Genomic DNA, 19,008 nt, shown 5'->3' on the forward strand with positions numbered 1-19,008 from the left:
AATGCTAATGTTATTAATAGGGAAAATCTAGAAGAAAAAAAAATTAATGCCAGTATTTTTTTACAGAAAAGGTGGCAACAGGCCCGGATTTGTGGAGAGGCCACAAAGGCCCGGGCCTAGGGCGGCAGAAGTTTAGGGGCGGCATGCCGCCCCACTGCAAGAAAATTTTTAAATTTGGCTCCCATACGGAGCAGTGGGGACCTCTCCCCACTGCTCCGTATGGGAGTTTAATGGAGGGTTTGCGCATGCGCACTGGGTCGCGTTCGCGCATGCGCACTGGGGGCCGCGTTCGCACATGCGCAGAGGGGGACAGCCACAGGGGCGGCCTCGGGGCGCCTCACGGAGAAATCCGGCCCTGGGTGGCAACCCTATCGTTCGACCTTAGGGCCAAATGATTGAATTACAATGGCGGGTATAGGTGCCATCGGACAAAGGGCCACATCAACGAGCTGATGGAAATACAAAACTGCCTGATTGAGATCTGGCCAAGTTTAGCCCAGCAATCAGTCAGGTAGGCCCATCGGGGTGCCCATACACGGGCAGATAAGCTGCCAAATCAGCCTGAAGGACCCAAATCAGCAACTGAGGCTGAGGACAATCTCATAGTAGGCTAGAAAATTTACAGAAGAAAAAAAGAAAACCCTTTTTGTTGGTGAATTAATTAATCAGAAATGATCACTTAACCTCTAAAATCTCAGTGGTTACAAATATATTGGACGATGGATTCTCAGTGATTTTATCTCATAAAGTGCTCAGTGTGAAGTTCAGCACTACCAATTCAATATAATAAATATAAAGGACTGAAATCCCAATTATTAAAAGTGAGTGAGTCAAATTAATGTAACGGGTTTTCAAATCAACAAAATCACCTCAATGGAGTGCTATATTGATAAAGTGACTATTATTTCGTATAATGAACCCATCATTCCCACTGTGTATTCACGTGAATGAACTATAAGAAGGAGAAATACATTTTACCACATTGATTGAAGAGAGGATTAAAATGGGAAGAAATAGATGGTGGAGATATTCCCTCTCCCTTTCTCCATCTGTTCCCCCCAATGACATTTGCCTCTTCATTACCCCATCTCCAGTTTACCTTCTAATGCCCACACAAATTGCACCACTTTCTCTCCATCCCATTCCCTCCTGACTCTCTCCCCCATGCACTATGTGGTGCGAGCGTCGCCATGACAACCCAACTCCTCACTGAATCTCCCAACAACTACCGTCCCACATAGCCAGCACCCAGGCACCTTGACCATCACTGCTCCCTGAGCCACATCCACCCATGTCCCCCTTCACCTCTCTCACAACACCGCCCAGCCCTTACATCATAGTATCACCCCCAATGACATCACGGCCTGCCTACGATGCGAAAGGCGGTATTACCATTAGAAAAAGGTGGCGACCCAATAGCTGAGTAGTCTGAGCTCCAATGAGGAGATTTAGTGGGATTAGGATCCTGGGTACACTCATGCCCAGAGTAGGGACCAAATGTACAGATTTAGGAACAAATAGGGTTTGGCTAGGTTCCGGAAAGTGGGGGTGACCCATCATTGTTGCCCTAATCCATTATGTACTGATTGACCCTGAGAAGCAGAGTATTGTGCAAAGATGTAATTAGTATGAGTATATGCCTGACACCTGTACAATGTTTATATCCTGCTGAACTGATATATAAGTACTCCTGTGAAAGTAATAAAGCCGTGTTGCTTGAGTTCAGTAACCACTGGCACCCATAACTGTCACCTCAATCCAAGACTCCATGCCCTGTATTACCCTCCTGTAGCTTATTGTAGAAAGTATATATATATATAAATATATATATAAATAGTCGGAGCACTCACACTAAAATATATATTGACTGCCTGGGTGCTAGTGTAACCCCTATTTGGCTGTGAAAACACGCAACACGCATGGGTTACATAGGACTCTACACACCAGATGGGCTTTCGCTATGTGTAAATATCCTTGGGGTGTAGTGCAACTACAGGAGGTTCTTTTGCAGTAAAACATAAATCAACTTGTTTATTGTCCAAGATAATTAGTTCCCAGGGTTATTACATATACTCCCACAGAGGAGATAGCAGTCAAAAGCTCTGAGGATAGAAAGAGATGGTGTCCACCAGTTTATCCTACCTCTATAGAGTCTGGGCAGGGTAAAGACAGCCAAACAGCACGGCACCACACTGTGGCGAGTAGTCTGGACAAGTATCTCAGGTCCTCAGGATGTGTGCCTTAGCTGGTAAGGATCCCAAACAGCCAACTATGGATCACGGATAGGAACCTGATTCCTGTGTCTTAAATGTGGTCCTGCACTAAGGCAATAGTGCCTGTAAGGAAGGGTACATCCAGCTAATCTCTCCTGGATGGAGATGCTCTTTCTATTTGATCTCACTTTCCTAGAAAGTGCTCTTAGGATGTTCTACTATTCTGGCTATTCCTCGTTCACGGGGTCCCTGTTCCCCAACTTTGAGCCAGATGGTTTCTCTAGGGTATGATGGCTTACTGGGACCCAATCACAGGCTCAGTGGAACTTCCACCTGAGTCAACATATGCAGCCAAAGAGAACGACCCACCCCTTTGCTAAACACTATATTAGAAGGCAAAGGGAGTGGTCTACCTATGAACCAATAAGGCGCAGAATGCAAATGGTAAACTAGATACATGGGTCTTAGCACTAAACTGGTCTTATCAGGTCTTACACAAACCTGACATTCCGATCACTGTTACTGTGAATTCAGCCCTTCCCTTGATTGGTCCCAGACAGTGACCGAAACATCAGGTTTGTAAATTAAATTAAAAAAAACGTATCTTTGCTTACATTAGACCAGTTGTGTGTTGTACTTCTTGGGACTATATATATATATATGTGTGTGTATATAAGTATGTGTGTGTATGAGAAGGAGTAGAGGTGTGAGCTGATTCCCCTACCCACCTAGTGCCGCTACATTTCTTTCACAAGAAAAACAGTTTGCACGTCTTTTCTGTTTATTACTGTGGGTCCATGACACAAAGGTTGGCCACAAACCTGCAGGTTGGGGGATTCCAGCCAACAAATTTCTAAGTGAGCAGGTTGTGGGCTGATGACAAGCCTAATTCTGCCCAAGCAGGACCTATTAAGGTTCTACAGTTCCTACTGTAGGGTGAGGGCCCTTCCAACTAACTATACATGACTCTGACCTAAAATGGCTCTAATTAAAAGAGACATGTTCTGTATGTGGAAAGGAGGTGCAATTGTTCCTCTCAAACCTAAAATGACCTCTATGTGGATGACTTATGATGGGTAATTCCCCAACCTACTCATTGATGCTCAGTAACAACTAGATATGTTAGATGTCAAATGACAGCTTTGGGGTAAGTGCCAAGATATTCTTTAAGCAGTCGATCCACCTGAAGTATACCCTCATACCTTGTCCTTCATTCTGAACTGATTCTCTTTAAACACCATCCATAGACAACACTATCAGGGTCGACCTAAACCAGATAGCTTTATCAGTCATCACTCCACTTACATAGTGTATTTAATACATAGTAGGAACATGTGTCATGCTTGGGGGATGCTCTGGGGGGTTTGAAAGTGCTGTAAGGAAGCATTGTTCCAGCACGTGAAATGCGTTGGGATATGTGATGTGTACGCTGATTTGACTACTGAATTCTGTAAGTAGCTTGTATTGTAAAAGGTGATTTTACTGTTAAAAAGCTGTGGGGGGAGTGGGGTTAGGGAGGCTCTGCGGGGGTCCCTGCTGGGGGGTAAGGGAAGCTGATTGTGGACCCCTGCTAGACCCTGTACTTTATTGAGTTATAGGTAGACCACTCCCTTTTCACCCCTTGCAAAGGGGTGGATCTTCTTTAGTAAAGCCATCTTACCCCAGAGGGACTATTAGAAGGAGAGAAGTCATGGAGCAGGGACCCCATGAACGAGGATTAGCTAGTGCAGGATAGGTATATAACAGCACTTTCTAGGAAAGTGAGAAAGTCAGCTTTATTTAGAAAGAGCAGCTTTCTGGCTCCAACCAGGAGAGATAGCTGAGAGTATTCTCCTTAACAGGCTTTCTCCTTTACTCACTACCTTTAGTTGTTTGTGCCTCTGGGTAATCCTAAATAGAGAACTTCCATTTTAAGTACTAAGGGCCGCCCCCTGGGATCATAGGACTCACGGTTCACACAAACAAGCCAAGGCACACATACATACATACTTCCTGTCAGCTGATCTCTGAGGGAGCACACAGCCCATCACTAAATGGCGGCTCAAGAAAAAAGAGATGTAAAAGGGCAATATTTACTGATATATCTACATATTTATTCCAGTTTGGCAAGATTCTTTAATAGGCCACTTGGTCTAACTGTCTCCGAAGTCTCCCGGCTTCTTTTGTCTGCTCCTCTCACCACTTGCTCTCTTGACCCTATGCCTTCTTCTCTGCTTAAACACTGTGCTGCTGAACTCACTCCGGCTCTTACTCATATCTTCAACTCTTCTCTGACCTCTGGAAGGGTCTCTGCTTCCTTCAAACAGGCCTGTGTCAAGCCCATCCTGAAAAAGGCCACTCTGGACCAGTCCTGTCTCTCTAACTACCGTCCTGTCTCGCTCCTACCGCTTGCCTCCAAAATCTTAGAACGTATTGTCTTCTCCCGTATTACTAACTTTCTTAACGCCCATAATTTATTAGACCCACTGCAATCTGGTTTTCGGCCTGCGCACTCTACTGAGACAGCGTTGTGCAGAGTTACAAACGATCTTCAGGTTGCCAAAGCCAAAGGTCACTTTTCCGTACTAATCCTCCTAGATCTATCGGCTGCGTTTGATACGGTTGACCACTCCCTCCTGATGCAAATTCTGCATTCGATTGGTCTCCGTAGTCAGGCTGCATCCTGGATCTCTTCCTACCTCTCTAACCGTTCATTCACTGTCTCCTATGCTAATAAAACCTCGTCTCCAGTTCCTCTTAATGTGGGGGTACCCCAAGGCTCTGTACTTAATGTGGGGGAACCCCAAGGCTCTGTACTTACTGTGGGGGTACCCCAAGGCTCTGTACTTAATGTGAGGGAACCCCAAGGCTCTGTACTTACTGTGGGGGTACCCCAAGGCTCTGTACTTAATGTGGGGGTACCCCAAGGCTCTGTACTTAATGTGGGGGAACCCCAAGGCTCTGTACTTGGGCCGTTGTTGTTCTCCCTCTACACGCTGTCTTTGGGAGATCTTATCCGTTCATTTGGCTTTAAATACCATCTATATGCTGATGATATCCAAATTTATTTGTCAACCCCTTCATTAACAGTTGAAACTGAGACTCAAATCTCTAACTGCCTCCTGGCTATCTCCAATTGGATGAACCAACGCCACCTCAAATTGAACCTAACAAAAACTGAACTAATGATCTTTCCGCCTAAGCCTGGTCCTACCCCCCCCTTTTCTATCTCTATTGATGGCACCCTCATCAACCCTGTCGATTCAGCGCGTTGTTTGGGGGTGATCTTTGACTCTAGTCTCTCCTTTTCTAACCACATTAACACCACTGTCAAAACCTGTCACTTTTTCTTACGCAATATTGCCAAAATCCGTCCCTTTCTTTCTACTGCAACAGCTAGGCTGCTCATGCATGCCCTCATCCTGTCACGACTTGACTACTGCAACCTGCTATTAACCGGCCTCCCTAACTCCCATCTTTCCCCCCTACAGTCTATATTAAATACTGCTGCCAGAATTCTCCTCCTCTCATCCAGGAGAGTTCAGGCCCTTCCCCTGCTAAAGTCCCTATCATGGCTCCCTATTAAACAAAGAATTTCTTACAAACTTCTTCTCCTAACCTTCAAAGCCCTCCATTCCTCTGCTCCTCACTACATCTCTTCCCTTGTGTCTCCGTACGTTCCTGGCCGACTCCTTCGTTCCTCGCAGAGCAATCATTTGGTTGCGCCCCCCACTACTACTGCGGTTTCCCGCCTTAAACCCTTCTGCCTTGCTGCCCCTTACATTTGGAATGCCCTCCCTGATTTCCTCCGGAGAGAATCCTCCCCCAGTCTTTTTAAAACCAAACTAAAAGACTCCCTTTTGGAGCACTCGCCCAGCACCTGATCTGGGAAATAGCACTTATATTGTAGTGTCACCCACTGTGACCTACAGCACTTATATTTGCCTAATTGTGTCTGTAAGTTACCCTCCCATATAGATTGTAAGCTCTACAGGCAGGGACCTCCATCCTCTTGTGTCTTTGACTCTTAACTTATTGCAACTGTATCTTGTATTTATTTGTATTTATTGTTATACTTTGTATTTATCTTTTATCTTATTAACCCCCTGTTTGTATTAATGTATTCTACTGTACAGCGCTGCGTACATAAGTAGCGCTTTATAAATAAAATTATACATACATACATACATACATACAATTGAAAACTATACCCCAGACAATATAGGTCTCTATAAAAATATATTACATAAACAGCTCATATGTAAAACCTGCTTCTTCTAAATAAACCATTTTCATAGAAATATACTTTTTTAGCAGTATGTGCTATTGGGTAATCCTAAATAGGTAATTGCCGAATAAGAATTAAGGGCCGCCCCCTGGGATCATAGGATTCACAGTGCACACAAACAAGCCAAGGTACACATACATGATAGGTTCCAAAATTCTTTAATAGGTCACATAATATTATGTAAACTATCCGTTGGTTAAGTATTTATTCTGGAGGAATAGTTTTCCTTTATTTACCCACCCTCCGTGTGTGTATAACCCAACTTACCAGTGTAAACTCAAATGAAAATGACACACAAAAAACCCCAAACTAAATAAAGTGAGCTATAGATCATGGACCCCTTGAATAGTAACAGCACTGGGCTAAGTGATCGATGCTGCCCCCTTGCCCTCCCACATCCTAGCGGGTCAGGGTCGCATCAACTAGTGCAGAAAGCATAATAAGCGATCTAAAAACAGTAAATTCCAAGAAAGGCTTTGCCAAAATAAAAATGGGTTCACAACGTGTTAACCCAAGGCAAGCTCAGTGTTGACTGTATATTTGCCAATTCCGCTTCATTATTAGTTATCCCCAAGGTCTCAAAAACAAAAAGGAATAACCCCTTACAGGCACATGACATGATTGTGCCTAAGGACCTGGGTTCAATTCCCTATTTTAGATCCTTCTAGATAAGTTCTTAGGTGTGTTCTATATTGCTTTTCCTCCGGTAAGATGGCAGCTGTAGACTTTATGTTTTATAGCCTATGTTGCTTTGGTAGAGGGTAAGTTCCTTTGGTAGGGTTAACAGGAGTAATTATGGGGTTACCAGCCCAAGGCAACCCCAGCCCTTTAGCAGGGAAGATTTGTGCCCCCAGTTGCCCCCCATCTTCTTTTCTGCTGATTCCCTGCTCTGTGCTGCTGTCACTTACCTGAGCTTAGGGGCCCACTCACACTATACTGTATATACAGAATATAAATGGCACAATATAACCTGAGCTTAGGGGCCCACTCACACTATACTGTATATACAGAATATAAATGGCACAATATAACCTGAGCTTAGGGACCCGCTCACACTATACTGTATATACAGAATATAAATGGCACAATATAACCTGAGTTTAGGGGCCCACTCACACTATACTGTATATACAGAATATAAATGGCACAATATAACCTGAGCTTAGGGGCCCACTCACACTATACTGTATATACAGAATATAAATGGCACAATATAACCTGAGCTTAGGGGCCCGCTCACACTATACTGTATATACAGAATATAAATGGCACAATATAACCTGAGTTTAGGGGCCCACTCACACTATACTGTATATACAGAATATAAATGGCACAATATAACCTGAGCTTAGGGGCCCACTCACACTATACTGTATATACAGAATATAAATGGCACAATATAACCTGAGCTTAGGGGCCCGCTCACACTATACTGTATATACAGAATATAAATGGCACAGTATAACCTGAGCTTAGGGGCCCGCTCACACTATACTGTATATACAGAATATAAATGGCACAATATAACCTGAGCTTAGGGGCCCGCTCACACTATACTGTATATACAGAATATAAATGGCACAATATAACCTGAGCTTAGGGGCCCGCTCACACTATACTGTATATACAGAATATAAATGGCACAATATAACCTGAGCTTAGGGGCCCACTCACACTATACTGTATATACAGAATATAAATGGCACAATATAACCTGAGCTTAGGGGCCCGCTCACACTATACTGTATATACAGAATATAAATGGCACAATATAACCTGAGCTTAGGGGCCCACTCACACTATACTGTATATACAGAATATAAATGGCACAATATAACCTGAGCTTAGGGGCCCGCTCACACTATACTGTATATAGAGAATATAAATATCACGATATACTGTATAAGGCTGTAATTAATACAGATAATTATTACATGAGAGCTCATTGATTATTTGTGACTACCCCTGAGCTTCATTTCTTCGTTTTTTTAGTACTTAGTGTCAAAATGACGTAATACCCATGTACATTCAGTAACCCACCCACTGGTGCGATGTATCTGGAACTGGATGTTACCCAGCGGAGTTGCTTTTCTGAATGTGTTAAAGTTTACAAATGAGCCTCTATTTTGCACTTTGCACCTCACCACCAAATGATAGAAATGATAGAAGGTAAATGGGGGTTATGATTATGGGTGGGATTAAGCATACATATATAAGCTGCCAGTAAATTATGACAGGGCCCAACGATGCACTCTCTCCCACAACCATGGGCGCTGCTGCCATAAGGCAAGTTGAGAAACCTGCGATAGCCAACTTAAGAGCCGAAATTCTGATTTTTGTCTCTTCTAGTGCAGAGAGCAATCAAAATGCTGGAAAACATGCCCGCACTATGTGAATAAAAGATAATAACTACTGACTTTTATCCCATATACTGGATAAGGGTCAATTATGGAGTATTTCCCCTTTTCTTTTATATGTAAAACAGTACTTTCTAAAATCACTTCTTATACCATATCAGTCTTTAGTCCTTGCACCCCGACCTCTTGGCCCAGAAGTCCTTCCATACGTCCCGCAGTTCTTCCCCCGAATAACCGTGCACTGCGATCAACTTGTTAAACAGGCAGAGTTTGTAATCTACCCTGTACCCATTAAATATATAAGGATTTAGAGGGTTAGTGGGTGGGATCTTCATTTCGTACAAGCAGATTCCCATAAAGGCATCCTCCATTGACACCACCCTAATCGTCTGGGCTACATCATAAATCTTTTTGGCCATATCAGCAGAGAAGGCATAGCCAGCACCAACGGGGTATGGGGGATAAGTGTCATTGGGATACACTTCCTTGGGGACATACCATTTTAATTTCTTGTCTCTTATAGGGCCTCTGTTGGCTACAATAAATCCTGTAAAGTAGTTCTGACGGACTGGTAATCCTGGTTGCAGGAGGTGATGTACAAGATAGTCCACATTGAGAAACATATCACTGTCTATCTTCATTACGTAACTGGCATCTGGGCAATATTTAGAAATCCACTCCATGCCCATTAGGGTTTTAAGAGTCAAATTAGAATAGGTATCCGTAAAGTCCTGCTGTACTAAGTCCCCATAGGTGTTCATTTCCTCTTCTAACTGCTCCTGCACCCTGTCCGTCACATTCACAGAGACCCCAACCAGGAAAACCGTGACCACAGCAACATCTTTGTAGATACTTTCATTTCCCCAGGTTTCCCGAATGATTAATCTTGAGTTGATATCAGGGCTCCTTGCGATTACAAGTAAAACAAGGAAGGGCTTCTGCTTCTGGCATTTTTCTTGTGGGTTCAAGAGGAACTTATAGGGATAGGGATAAGGGGGTGACAATGGGTGTCTTGTAGTAGACAAAGGTAAGTTCAATCCAGGGCTTTCAGTTGGCTGTAGCTTGGGTTCTGAAGGGTTTGGTTGTGGCTTGAGTTCCAGAGAGTTTGGTGAAGGAGATGAGCTATGAACTCTCCTTGCATTGTAGAAGTAGAATGTAGAAAATAGGAATATAGTGAGGACTGACATTTTACAGTACCTCCACAATGTACATTCACCAACCATTGTAACTTCAAGATAATGCTGTATGGAGAAGAGCAGAGAACTTAGGTCAGATGTGTGAATCAGAGTAGAAGTATTACATATGCAGCGGATGTTAGCAGGGTTTCATGCAGTGTTCTTCTGAATATCAATGTATCTGAAACAGATGTATTTAATCTATTCTAGATAATGGGATGTGTTCCAGGTTCTGGGCTTGAGAACATGTCATGTGTCAACTTTCCAGTCTTCCAAGTGGAAACATCACAGAAAATATCTATGGAAAAGAAAACTGAATGTCAGCCCTGGGGGTCACACACTGCCACATTGAGGGTTATAGAAGAACTTATGAAGTTATGGTTCAAATAATCAACTGTCTGGTATTTGCTAAGTGCAAAAACCCCGAAATTTAAATGTAAAAATGCTCCATCTAAAAGCTTGCGAGTTTCTATGGGAGTCAATGGGAGTTGCCCTAGGCAAAGCCAAGCTGTATTTGGAAACTCACATTTTTGGAGAGTTTTTGACCGGAAGCTTAAAAAATTTGAAGTATTTGGGTTTTTGTTATTATAAATGAGCGAGTGTTGGATATGTGAGTTTATTAAAGTTAGAAAAACAAATGGGAAGTCACAAATTTGGTATATATGCCCATAAATGCCTGACATCTCATGTATTGGGAACTGGGTTTGTGACAAATAGGAGGGACAGGGTCTGCTGTATATGATTTTCAAAGAGAAATCTGGGGACCCATATGTGGGCGTGGCAACCAAACTGCGCCATGGAAACGCGTATTTCCAGCTGTGTATTCCCCACAGAGGCGGCAGAATAACAGGGATACAAAACAGGGAGACAAGCAGCAATATTTTACACATAATCAGTTCATTGTTCAGATGAATTCCTATTAATGGGAAACACCTTAAATATGACCAGCTGGCCGGCTTCATATTGCAGTCATGCTTTTGGGAGAATAATATGCCAAACAGTCTCCATAAGTAAACTAACCCAATATACCTTCATCGCAATGACAGAATGGGCTCTCACTGCACCTATGGGATGGGCTCTCACTGCACCTATGGGATGGGCTCTCACTGCACCTATGGAATGGGCTCTCACTGCACCTATGGGATGGGCTCTCACTGCACCTATGGGATGGGCTCTCACTGCACCTATGGGATGGGCTCTCACTGCACCTATGGGATGGGCTCTCACTGCACCTATGGGATGGGCTCTCACTGCACCTATGGGATGGGCTCTCACTGCACCTATGGGATGGGCTCTCACTGCACCTATGGGATGGGCTCTCACTGCACCTATGGGATGGGCTCTCACTGCACCTATGGGATGGGCTCTCACAGCACCTATGGGATGGGCTCTCACAGCACCTATGGGATGGGCTCTCACTGTACTTATGGGATGGGCTCTCACTGCACCTATGGGATGGGCTCTCACTGCACCTATGGGATGGGCTCTCACTGCACCTATGGGATGGGCTCTCACTGCACCTATGGGATGGGCTCTCACTGTACTTATGGGATGGGCTCTCACTGCACCTATGGGATGGGCTCTCACTGCACCTATGGGATGGGCTCTCACTGCACCTATGGGATGGGCTCTCACTGCACCTATGGGATGGGCTTTCACTGCACCTATGGGATGGGCTCTCACTGCACCTATGGGATGGGCTCTCACTGTACTTATGGGATGGGCTCTCACTGTACTTATGGATGGGCTCTCACTGCACCTATGGGATGGGCTCTCACTGCACCTATGGGATGGGCTCTCACTGCACCTATGGGATGGGCTTTCACTGCACCTATGGGATGGGCTCTCACTGCACCTATGGGATGGGCTCTCACTGTACTTATGGGATGGGCTCTCACAGCACCTATGGGATGGGCTCTCACTGCACCTATGGGATGGGCTCTCACTGCACCTATGGGATGGGCTCTCACTGCACCTATGGGATGGGCTCTCACTGCACCTATGGGATGGGCTCTCACTGCACCTATGGGATGGGCTCTCACTGCACCTATGGGATGGGCTCTCACAGCACCTATGGGATGGGCTCTCACAGCACCTATGGGATGGGCTCTCACTGTACTTATGGGATGGGCTCTCACTGCACCTATGGGATGGGCTCTCACTGCACCTATGGGATGGGCTCTCACAGCACCTATGGGATGGGCTCTCACTGCACCTATGGGATGGGCTCTCACTGCACCTATGGGATGGGCTCTCACTGCACCTATGGGATGGGCTCTCACTGCACCTATGGGATGGGCTTTCACTGCACCTATGGGATGGGCTCTCACTGCACCTATGGGATGGGCTCTCACTGTACTTATGGGATGGGCTCTCACTGTACTTATGGGATGGGCTCTCACTGCACCTATGGGATGGGCTCTCACTGCACCTATGGGATGGGCTCTCACTGCACCTATGGGATGGGCTTTCACTGCACCTATGGGATGGGCTCTCACTGCACCTATGGGATGGGCTCTCACTGTACTTATGGGATGGGCTCTCACAGCACCTATGGGATGGGCTCTCACTGCACCTATGGGATGGGCTCTCACTGCACCTATGGAATGGGCTCTCACTGCACCTATGGAATGGGCTCTCACAGCACCTATGGGAGGGGCTCTCACTGCACCTATGGGATGGGCTTTCACTGCACCTATGGGATGGGCTCTCACTGCACCTATGGGATGGGCTCTCACTGCACCTATGGAATGGGCTCTCACAGCACCTATGGGATGGGCTCTCACAGCACCTATGGGATGGGCTCTCACTGCACCTATGGGATGGGCTCTCACTGCACCTATGGGATGGGCTCTCACAGCACCTATGGGATGGGCTCTCACTGTACTTATGGGATGGGCTCTCACTGCACCTATGGGATGGGCTCTCACTGCACCTATGGGATGGGCTCTCACTTTACCTATGGGATGGGCTTTCACTGCAGATATTTTCAGGCCTGGGGGAAATTGATAGCAGCAATTCAGCAATGCTGTCCATTTCCCATAGACTCCAGTTTAAAGGAAATGTAACACTAAATTTTTTTAAGTAAAAAAGCTATTCTTCCCTGCACCAATAACTGCCCTATCCTGCAAACCACTTTGTATTTTAAATGCTTTAATAGAAAATACCTGCTAAAACTTGGCTTCCTGTCAATTGATCTACGGCCGATACGGCAAAGGAAGGAGCAGCATCCACTATGTGACGATCAATTGATCGAGCCTAGCCTGACTCCTTCCTATACAGAAAGAAGGCTAGGCTCGATCAATTGATCGTCACATAGTGGATGCTGCTCCTTCCTTTGCCGTATCGGCCGTAGATCAATTGACAGGAAGCCAAGTTTTAGCAGGTATTTTCTATTAAAGCATTTAAAATACAAAGTGGTTTGCAGGATAGGGCAGTTATTGGTGCAGGGAAGAATAGCTTTTTTTTAGGGTTACTTTTCCTTTAAGCAAATAATACTTATTAATAAAAAGTATTTCCTTTTTCTCTGTAATAATAAAACAGTACCTGTACTTGATCCCAACTAAGATATAATTACCCCTTATTGGGGGCAGAACAGCCCTATTGGGTTTATTTAATGGTTAAATGATTCCCTTTTCTCTGTAATAATAAAACAGTACCTGTACTTGATCCCAACTAAGATATAATTACCCCTTATTGGGGGCAGAACAGCCCTATTGGGTTTATTTCATGGTTAAATGATTCCCTTTTCTCTGTAATAATAAAACAGTACCTGTACTTGATCCCAACTAAGATATAATTACCCCTTATTGGGGGCAGAACAGCCCTATTGGGTTTATTTAATGGTTAAATGATTCCCTTTTCTCTGTAATAATAAAACAGTACCTGTACTTGATCCCAACTAAGATATAATTACCCCTTATTGGGGCAGAACAGCCCTATTGGGTTTATTTCATGGTTAAATGATTCCCTTTTCTCTGTAATAATAAAACAGTACCTGTACTTGATCCCAACTAAGATATAATTACCCCTTATTGGGGCAGAACAACCCTATTGGGTTTATTTAATGGTTAAATGATTCCCTTTTCTCTGTAATAATAAAACAGTACCTGTACTTGATCCCAACTAAGATATAATTACCCCTTATTGGGGCAGAACAGCCCTATTGAGTTTATTTAATGGTTAAATGATTCCCTTTTCTCTGTAATAATAAAACAGTACCTGTACTTGATCCCAACTAAGATATAATTACCCCTTATTGGGGCAGAACAGCCCTATTGAGTTTATTTAATGGTTAAATGATTCCCTTTTCTCTGTAATAATAAAACAGTACCTGTACTTGATCCCAACTAAGATATAATTACCCCTTATTGGGGCAGAACAGCCCTATTGGGTTTATTTAATGGTTAAATGATTCCTTTTTCTCTGTAATAATAAAACAGTGCCTTGTACTTGAGTATAACTAAGCTGCATGGATCCATATTGATGGAAAAACAATCTTATTGGGTGTATTTAATGTTTTTTACCAGTCTTAATGTTTGGTGTTTAAAATTACAGAAAGATCCCTTATCTGGAAAACCCCAAGTCCCTAGCATTCTTGATAACAGATCTTATACCTGCACCAAAGTATTATGCTGGTAGTTCATTCACTGGCCAGTAGATGTCACTGTTCTATTCTATAAAATGGGAGGTGGTGCTGGAGGAGGTAGTGTAGTGCTGGAGGGCCTGGAACAGAGAAAGGTTCCAGTATAGGAGAAGTAAGTGCCAGGAAAACTTGTGTAATAGCCATACCCCCCAACTGTCCTGCTTTTCGCGGGACAGTCCCGGTTTATACAGCGCGTCCCGCTGTCCCGGATTGTTCAATGAATGTCCCGCATTACAGAAATGCAGAACATTCAGAACATCCAGGACAGCGGGACGCGCTGGCTGCAGCCGAGCCGCTCCGACTCCGTCTCTTCTTGCGGCTCCTGCTTCTTATTCGGCTACTCGTACGGCGGCGACAGGACCTTTTATAAGGTTGCCACCCCGTGCGTACGTGTGACGTCACACTTACGCATGGGGCGCAACCTTATAAAAGGTCCTGTCGCCGCCGTACGAGGAGCTGAATATGGAGCAGGAGCCACAAGAACTCTATGGGGGGCACTATGTATGGGGGGAATTTTCTATTGGAGGTACTCTCTATGGGGCAATTGTGGGGCTACTGTGTATGGGGGGCTCTGTGTATGGGGGGCACTGTATGGGGGGACACTGTGTAAGGAGGGCTACTGTGTATGGGGGCTACTGTGTATGGGGGGTACTGTGTATGGGGGGTACTGTGTATGGGGGGCACTGTGTATGGGGGGCACTGTGTATGGGAGGTTACTGTGTATGGGGGGGCACTGTGTAAAGAGGGCTACTGTGTATGGGGGCACTGTGTATGGGGGCACTGTGTATGGGAGGTTACTGTGTATGGGGGGGCACTGTGTAAAGAGGGCTACTGTGTATGGGGGCACTGTGTATGGGGGCACTGTGTATGGGGGGTACTGTGTATGGGGGCACTTTCTATGGGGGCATTGTGTATGGAGGGTACTTTCTATGGGGGCACTGTGTATGGGGCACTGTGTATGGGGGCTACTGTCTGTGGGGCAATTGAGGGCATGGTCTATGGGGTCAACTGGGGGCACTGTGTATGCGGGGGACTGTCTATGGGGGTGCTGTCTATTGGGCCATCAGGGCACTATTTTAACTATATTAAAAATGAATTTTTAAAAATGGGGTGTGGCAATTGGGGCGTGGCCACAAAGTGGGCATGGTCAAAAATGTTGGGAGGTATGGTAATAGCCACTTTCCGAGTAAAACATAGGATCAGGGGTTAGTTAGTAGAGCAGCCAGAGGCTTTAACAAAGAGACCAGGAGAGTTAGTACTCTGGGGTGACAAGGCCACCACACAAGGGACTCAAGGGGCTCAGGGATAACTAAGGGATCCTTGTAGTGTGGGGCCACTGTAAGCTTTGCCTAGTATTGTGCACCAAAGGCACGGATGGCAACTCTAAACCAAATGCTCAGGGAAAGGCTCACAGAAGCACCAGAACTGACCCACAACGACCTTAGGGCTCACTTACATCACACAGTAGATAACTAGCAGTTTACCCCACAGTCAGTTGCAAGTAAAACCACATTCTCTGACCTGCTGCCCTGGGCTGTTCACCAACAGGGAACAATCACATTACTGGTTCTTCTGGTCCGGTTGCAATTATATTGTTTTGTAAATGTTCCCCAGCCTGACTGACAGCCCAAATGTTTTCTCATGAGCTGGAGAATCTGCCATTGCATATAGACTTTGGGGGCTCCTGACATTGCCTGAGAGTTAGAGTCCTGCTCCAGTTATGAGTTTATCACAACATATAGTTACACTATGGGGCACGTGCAACATTATATTGCATACGATCTATAACATGAAGCCGGCCAGCCGGTCGTTTTTAGGGTGTTTCTATTAAAATTAATTGATCTGAACAATGAATTGATTATATGGCAAATATTGCTGGTTGTATCACTGTTTTGTATTTCTGTTATATTGCAGCCTCTGTGGGGAAATATACAGTTATATGTGCCACATCCCAGATTTCACTTTGATAATTGGGTATATTTTATTTAAATTATAAAAGTTTTTATTACAAATACAAAATTACATAGCAAAGGTACAGTTTTACAAAATATTTTATAAAATAACACCATTAAAGCGTATGTTGATGGGGGGATAATAGCCTCTGGGAAGGGACTGGGGCTGTGGGATAGCAGGTATAGTAGGGAGAAATGGTGCCTATAGTAGCAGTGGGGGGATAATAGCCTCTGGGAAGGGACTGGGGCTGTGGGATAGCAGGTATAGTAGGGAGAGATGGTGCCTATAGTAGCAGTGGGATAATAGCCTCTGGGAAGGGACTGGGGCTGTGGGATAGCAGGTATAGTAGGGAGAGATGGTGCCTATAGTAGCAGTGGGGGGATAATAGCCTCTGGGAAGGGACTGGGGCTGTGGGATAGCAGGTATAGTAGGGAGAGATGGTGCCTATAGTAGCAGTGGGGGGATAATAGCCTCTGGGAAGGGACTGGGGCTGTGGGATAGCAGGTATAGTAGGGAGAGATGGTGCCTATAGTAGCAGTGGGGGATAATAGCCTCTGGGAAGGGATTGGGGCTGTGGGATAGCAGGTATAGTAGGGAGAGATGGTGCCTATAGTAGCAGTGGGGGGATAATAGCCTCTGGGAAGGGACTGGGGCTGTGGGATAGCAGGTATAGTAGGGAGAGATGGTGCCTATAGTAGCAGTGGGGGGATAATAGCCTCTGGGAAGGGACTGGGGCTGTGGGATAGCAGGTATAGTAGGGAGAGATGGTGCCTATAGTAGCAGTGGGATAATAGCCTCTGGGAAGGGACTGGGGCTGTGGGATAGCAGGTATAGTAGGGAGAGATGGTGCCTATAGTAGCAGTGGGGGGATAATAACCTCTGGGAAGGGACTGGGGCTGTGGGATAGCAGGTATAGTAGGGAGAGATGGTGCCTATAGTAGCAGTGGGATAATAGCCTCTGGGAAGGGACTGGGGCTGTGGGATAGCAGGTATAGTAGGGAGAGATGGTGCCTATAGTAGCAGTGGGGGGATAATAGCCTCTGTGAAGGGACTGGGGCTGTGGGATAGCAGGTATAGTAGGGAGAGATGGTGCCTATAGTAGCAGTGGGGGGATAATAGCCTCTGGGAAGGGACTGGGGCTGTGGGATAGCAGGTATAGTAGGGAGAGATGGTGCCTATAGTAGCAGTGGGGGATAATAGCCTCTGGGAAGGGACTGGGACTGTGGGATAGCAGGTATAGTAGGGAGAGATGGTGCCTATAGTAGCAGTGGGGGGATAATAGCCTCTGGGAAGGGACTGGGGCTGTGGGATAGCAGGTATAGTAGGGAGAGATGGTGCCTATAGTAGCAGTGGGGGGATAATAACCTCTGGGAAGGGACTGGGGCTGTGGGATAGCAGGTATAGTAGGGAGAGATGGTGCCTATAGTAGCAGTGGGATAATAGCCTCTGGGAAGGGACTGGGGCTGTGGGATAGCAGGTATAGTAGGGAGAGATGGTGCCTATAGTAGCAGTGGGGGGATAATAGCCTCTGTGAAGGGACTGGGGCTGTGGGATAGCAGGTATAGTAGGGAGAGATGGTGCCTATAGTAGCAGTGGGGGGATAATAGCCTCTGGGAAGGGACTGGGGCTGTGGGATAGCAGGTATAGTAGGGAGAGATGGTGCCTATAGTAGCAGGGAAGGGATCAAGATAAAGGGCACGGAAGGGGCCCAAAACATGTTGTGCATGGCATAGTAATAAAAGCACTTTTGAAGCATTATTGCCCTTTGTCTGCTCCCCTCTATATAATTTTTGGATTAATATCTGATGGAAAAAAGAGCTTTTACCACCCTGCCCTGGTTCAATACTGTAATGAGGTTAAACTCCGTTAGCCAGTTATTTATAGTATAAGACAACTAGTTTAGGTAAGTCAGGAATATAAAAAAGCTAAAAACAGTATAATGTCACTAACCTCAGGCTGGGAGAGAACTCCGGTCTGTTCCGTTCTTGATTGAATTATTTCACTGTCTCCATATTTACAGCTCTGTTTAAGAAGCCAATGCCTGTAGCAGCCCTGCTAGGGTGTAAATGATTTTATTTTACTAACTGGGAGAAATAAACAGAGAATAACTGATGGACACCCCTCCTGTCACTGCATGGGATGGACTCACCGTCCTGTATCTATCGGTTATGTTATAGGATACATGTTGGTTCATTAACATAACCTGTCTGTCAGCATCATTATACACATCCGAAACAAAAGGTAATGACCATGTCCCATAGCTGCCTGTGTAACTGTGTAACCCTGATGGGGGGGGCAGACTCCATGTCCCATAGCTGCCTGTGTAACTGTGTAACCCTGATGGGGGGGGACAGACTCCATGTCCCATAGCTGCCTGTGTAACTGTGTAACCCTGATG

The 19,008-nt window shown here is 45.3% G+C and overlaps 1 protein-coding gene across 2 annotated transcripts; it reads right to left on the reverse strand.

Moving 5' to 3' along the window:
- Nucleotides 1–8,291: 8,291 nt before the first annotated feature.
- LOC100380178 (beta-1,3-galactosyltransferase 2-like) lies at nucleotides 8,292–18,777 on the reverse strand. 2 transcript variants are annotated; one of them, XM_031899401.1, is made up of 2 exons: nucleotides 18,561–18,777; nucleotides 8,292–10,078 (listed from the first exon to the last, which is right to left on the reverse strand). In XM_031899401.1, the coding sequence occupies exon 2, from the start codon at nucleotides 10,058–10,060 to the stop codon at nucleotides 9,002–9,004; it is 1,059 nt and encodes a 352-aa protein (XP_031755261.1). In that variant the 5' UTR covers nucleotides 10,061–10,078; nucleotides 18,561–18,777; the 3' UTR covers nucleotides 8,292–9,001. The 2 variants fall into 2 exon arrangements, with proteins under 2 accessions (XP_031755261.1, XP_031755260.1); XM_031899400.1 differs by having other exon boundaries at nucleotides 8,292–10,310.
- Nucleotides 18,778–19,008: the final 231 nt, after the last annotated feature.

This window comes from Xenopus tropicalis, chromosome 3, assembly GCF_000004195.4.
Source record: "Xenopus tropicalis strain Nigerian chromosome 3, UCB_Xtro_10.0, whole genome shotgun sequence".
In the NCBI taxonomy this organism is placed as follows: Eukaryota; Metazoa; Chordata; class Amphibia; order Anura; family Pipidae; genus Xenopus; species Xenopus tropicalis.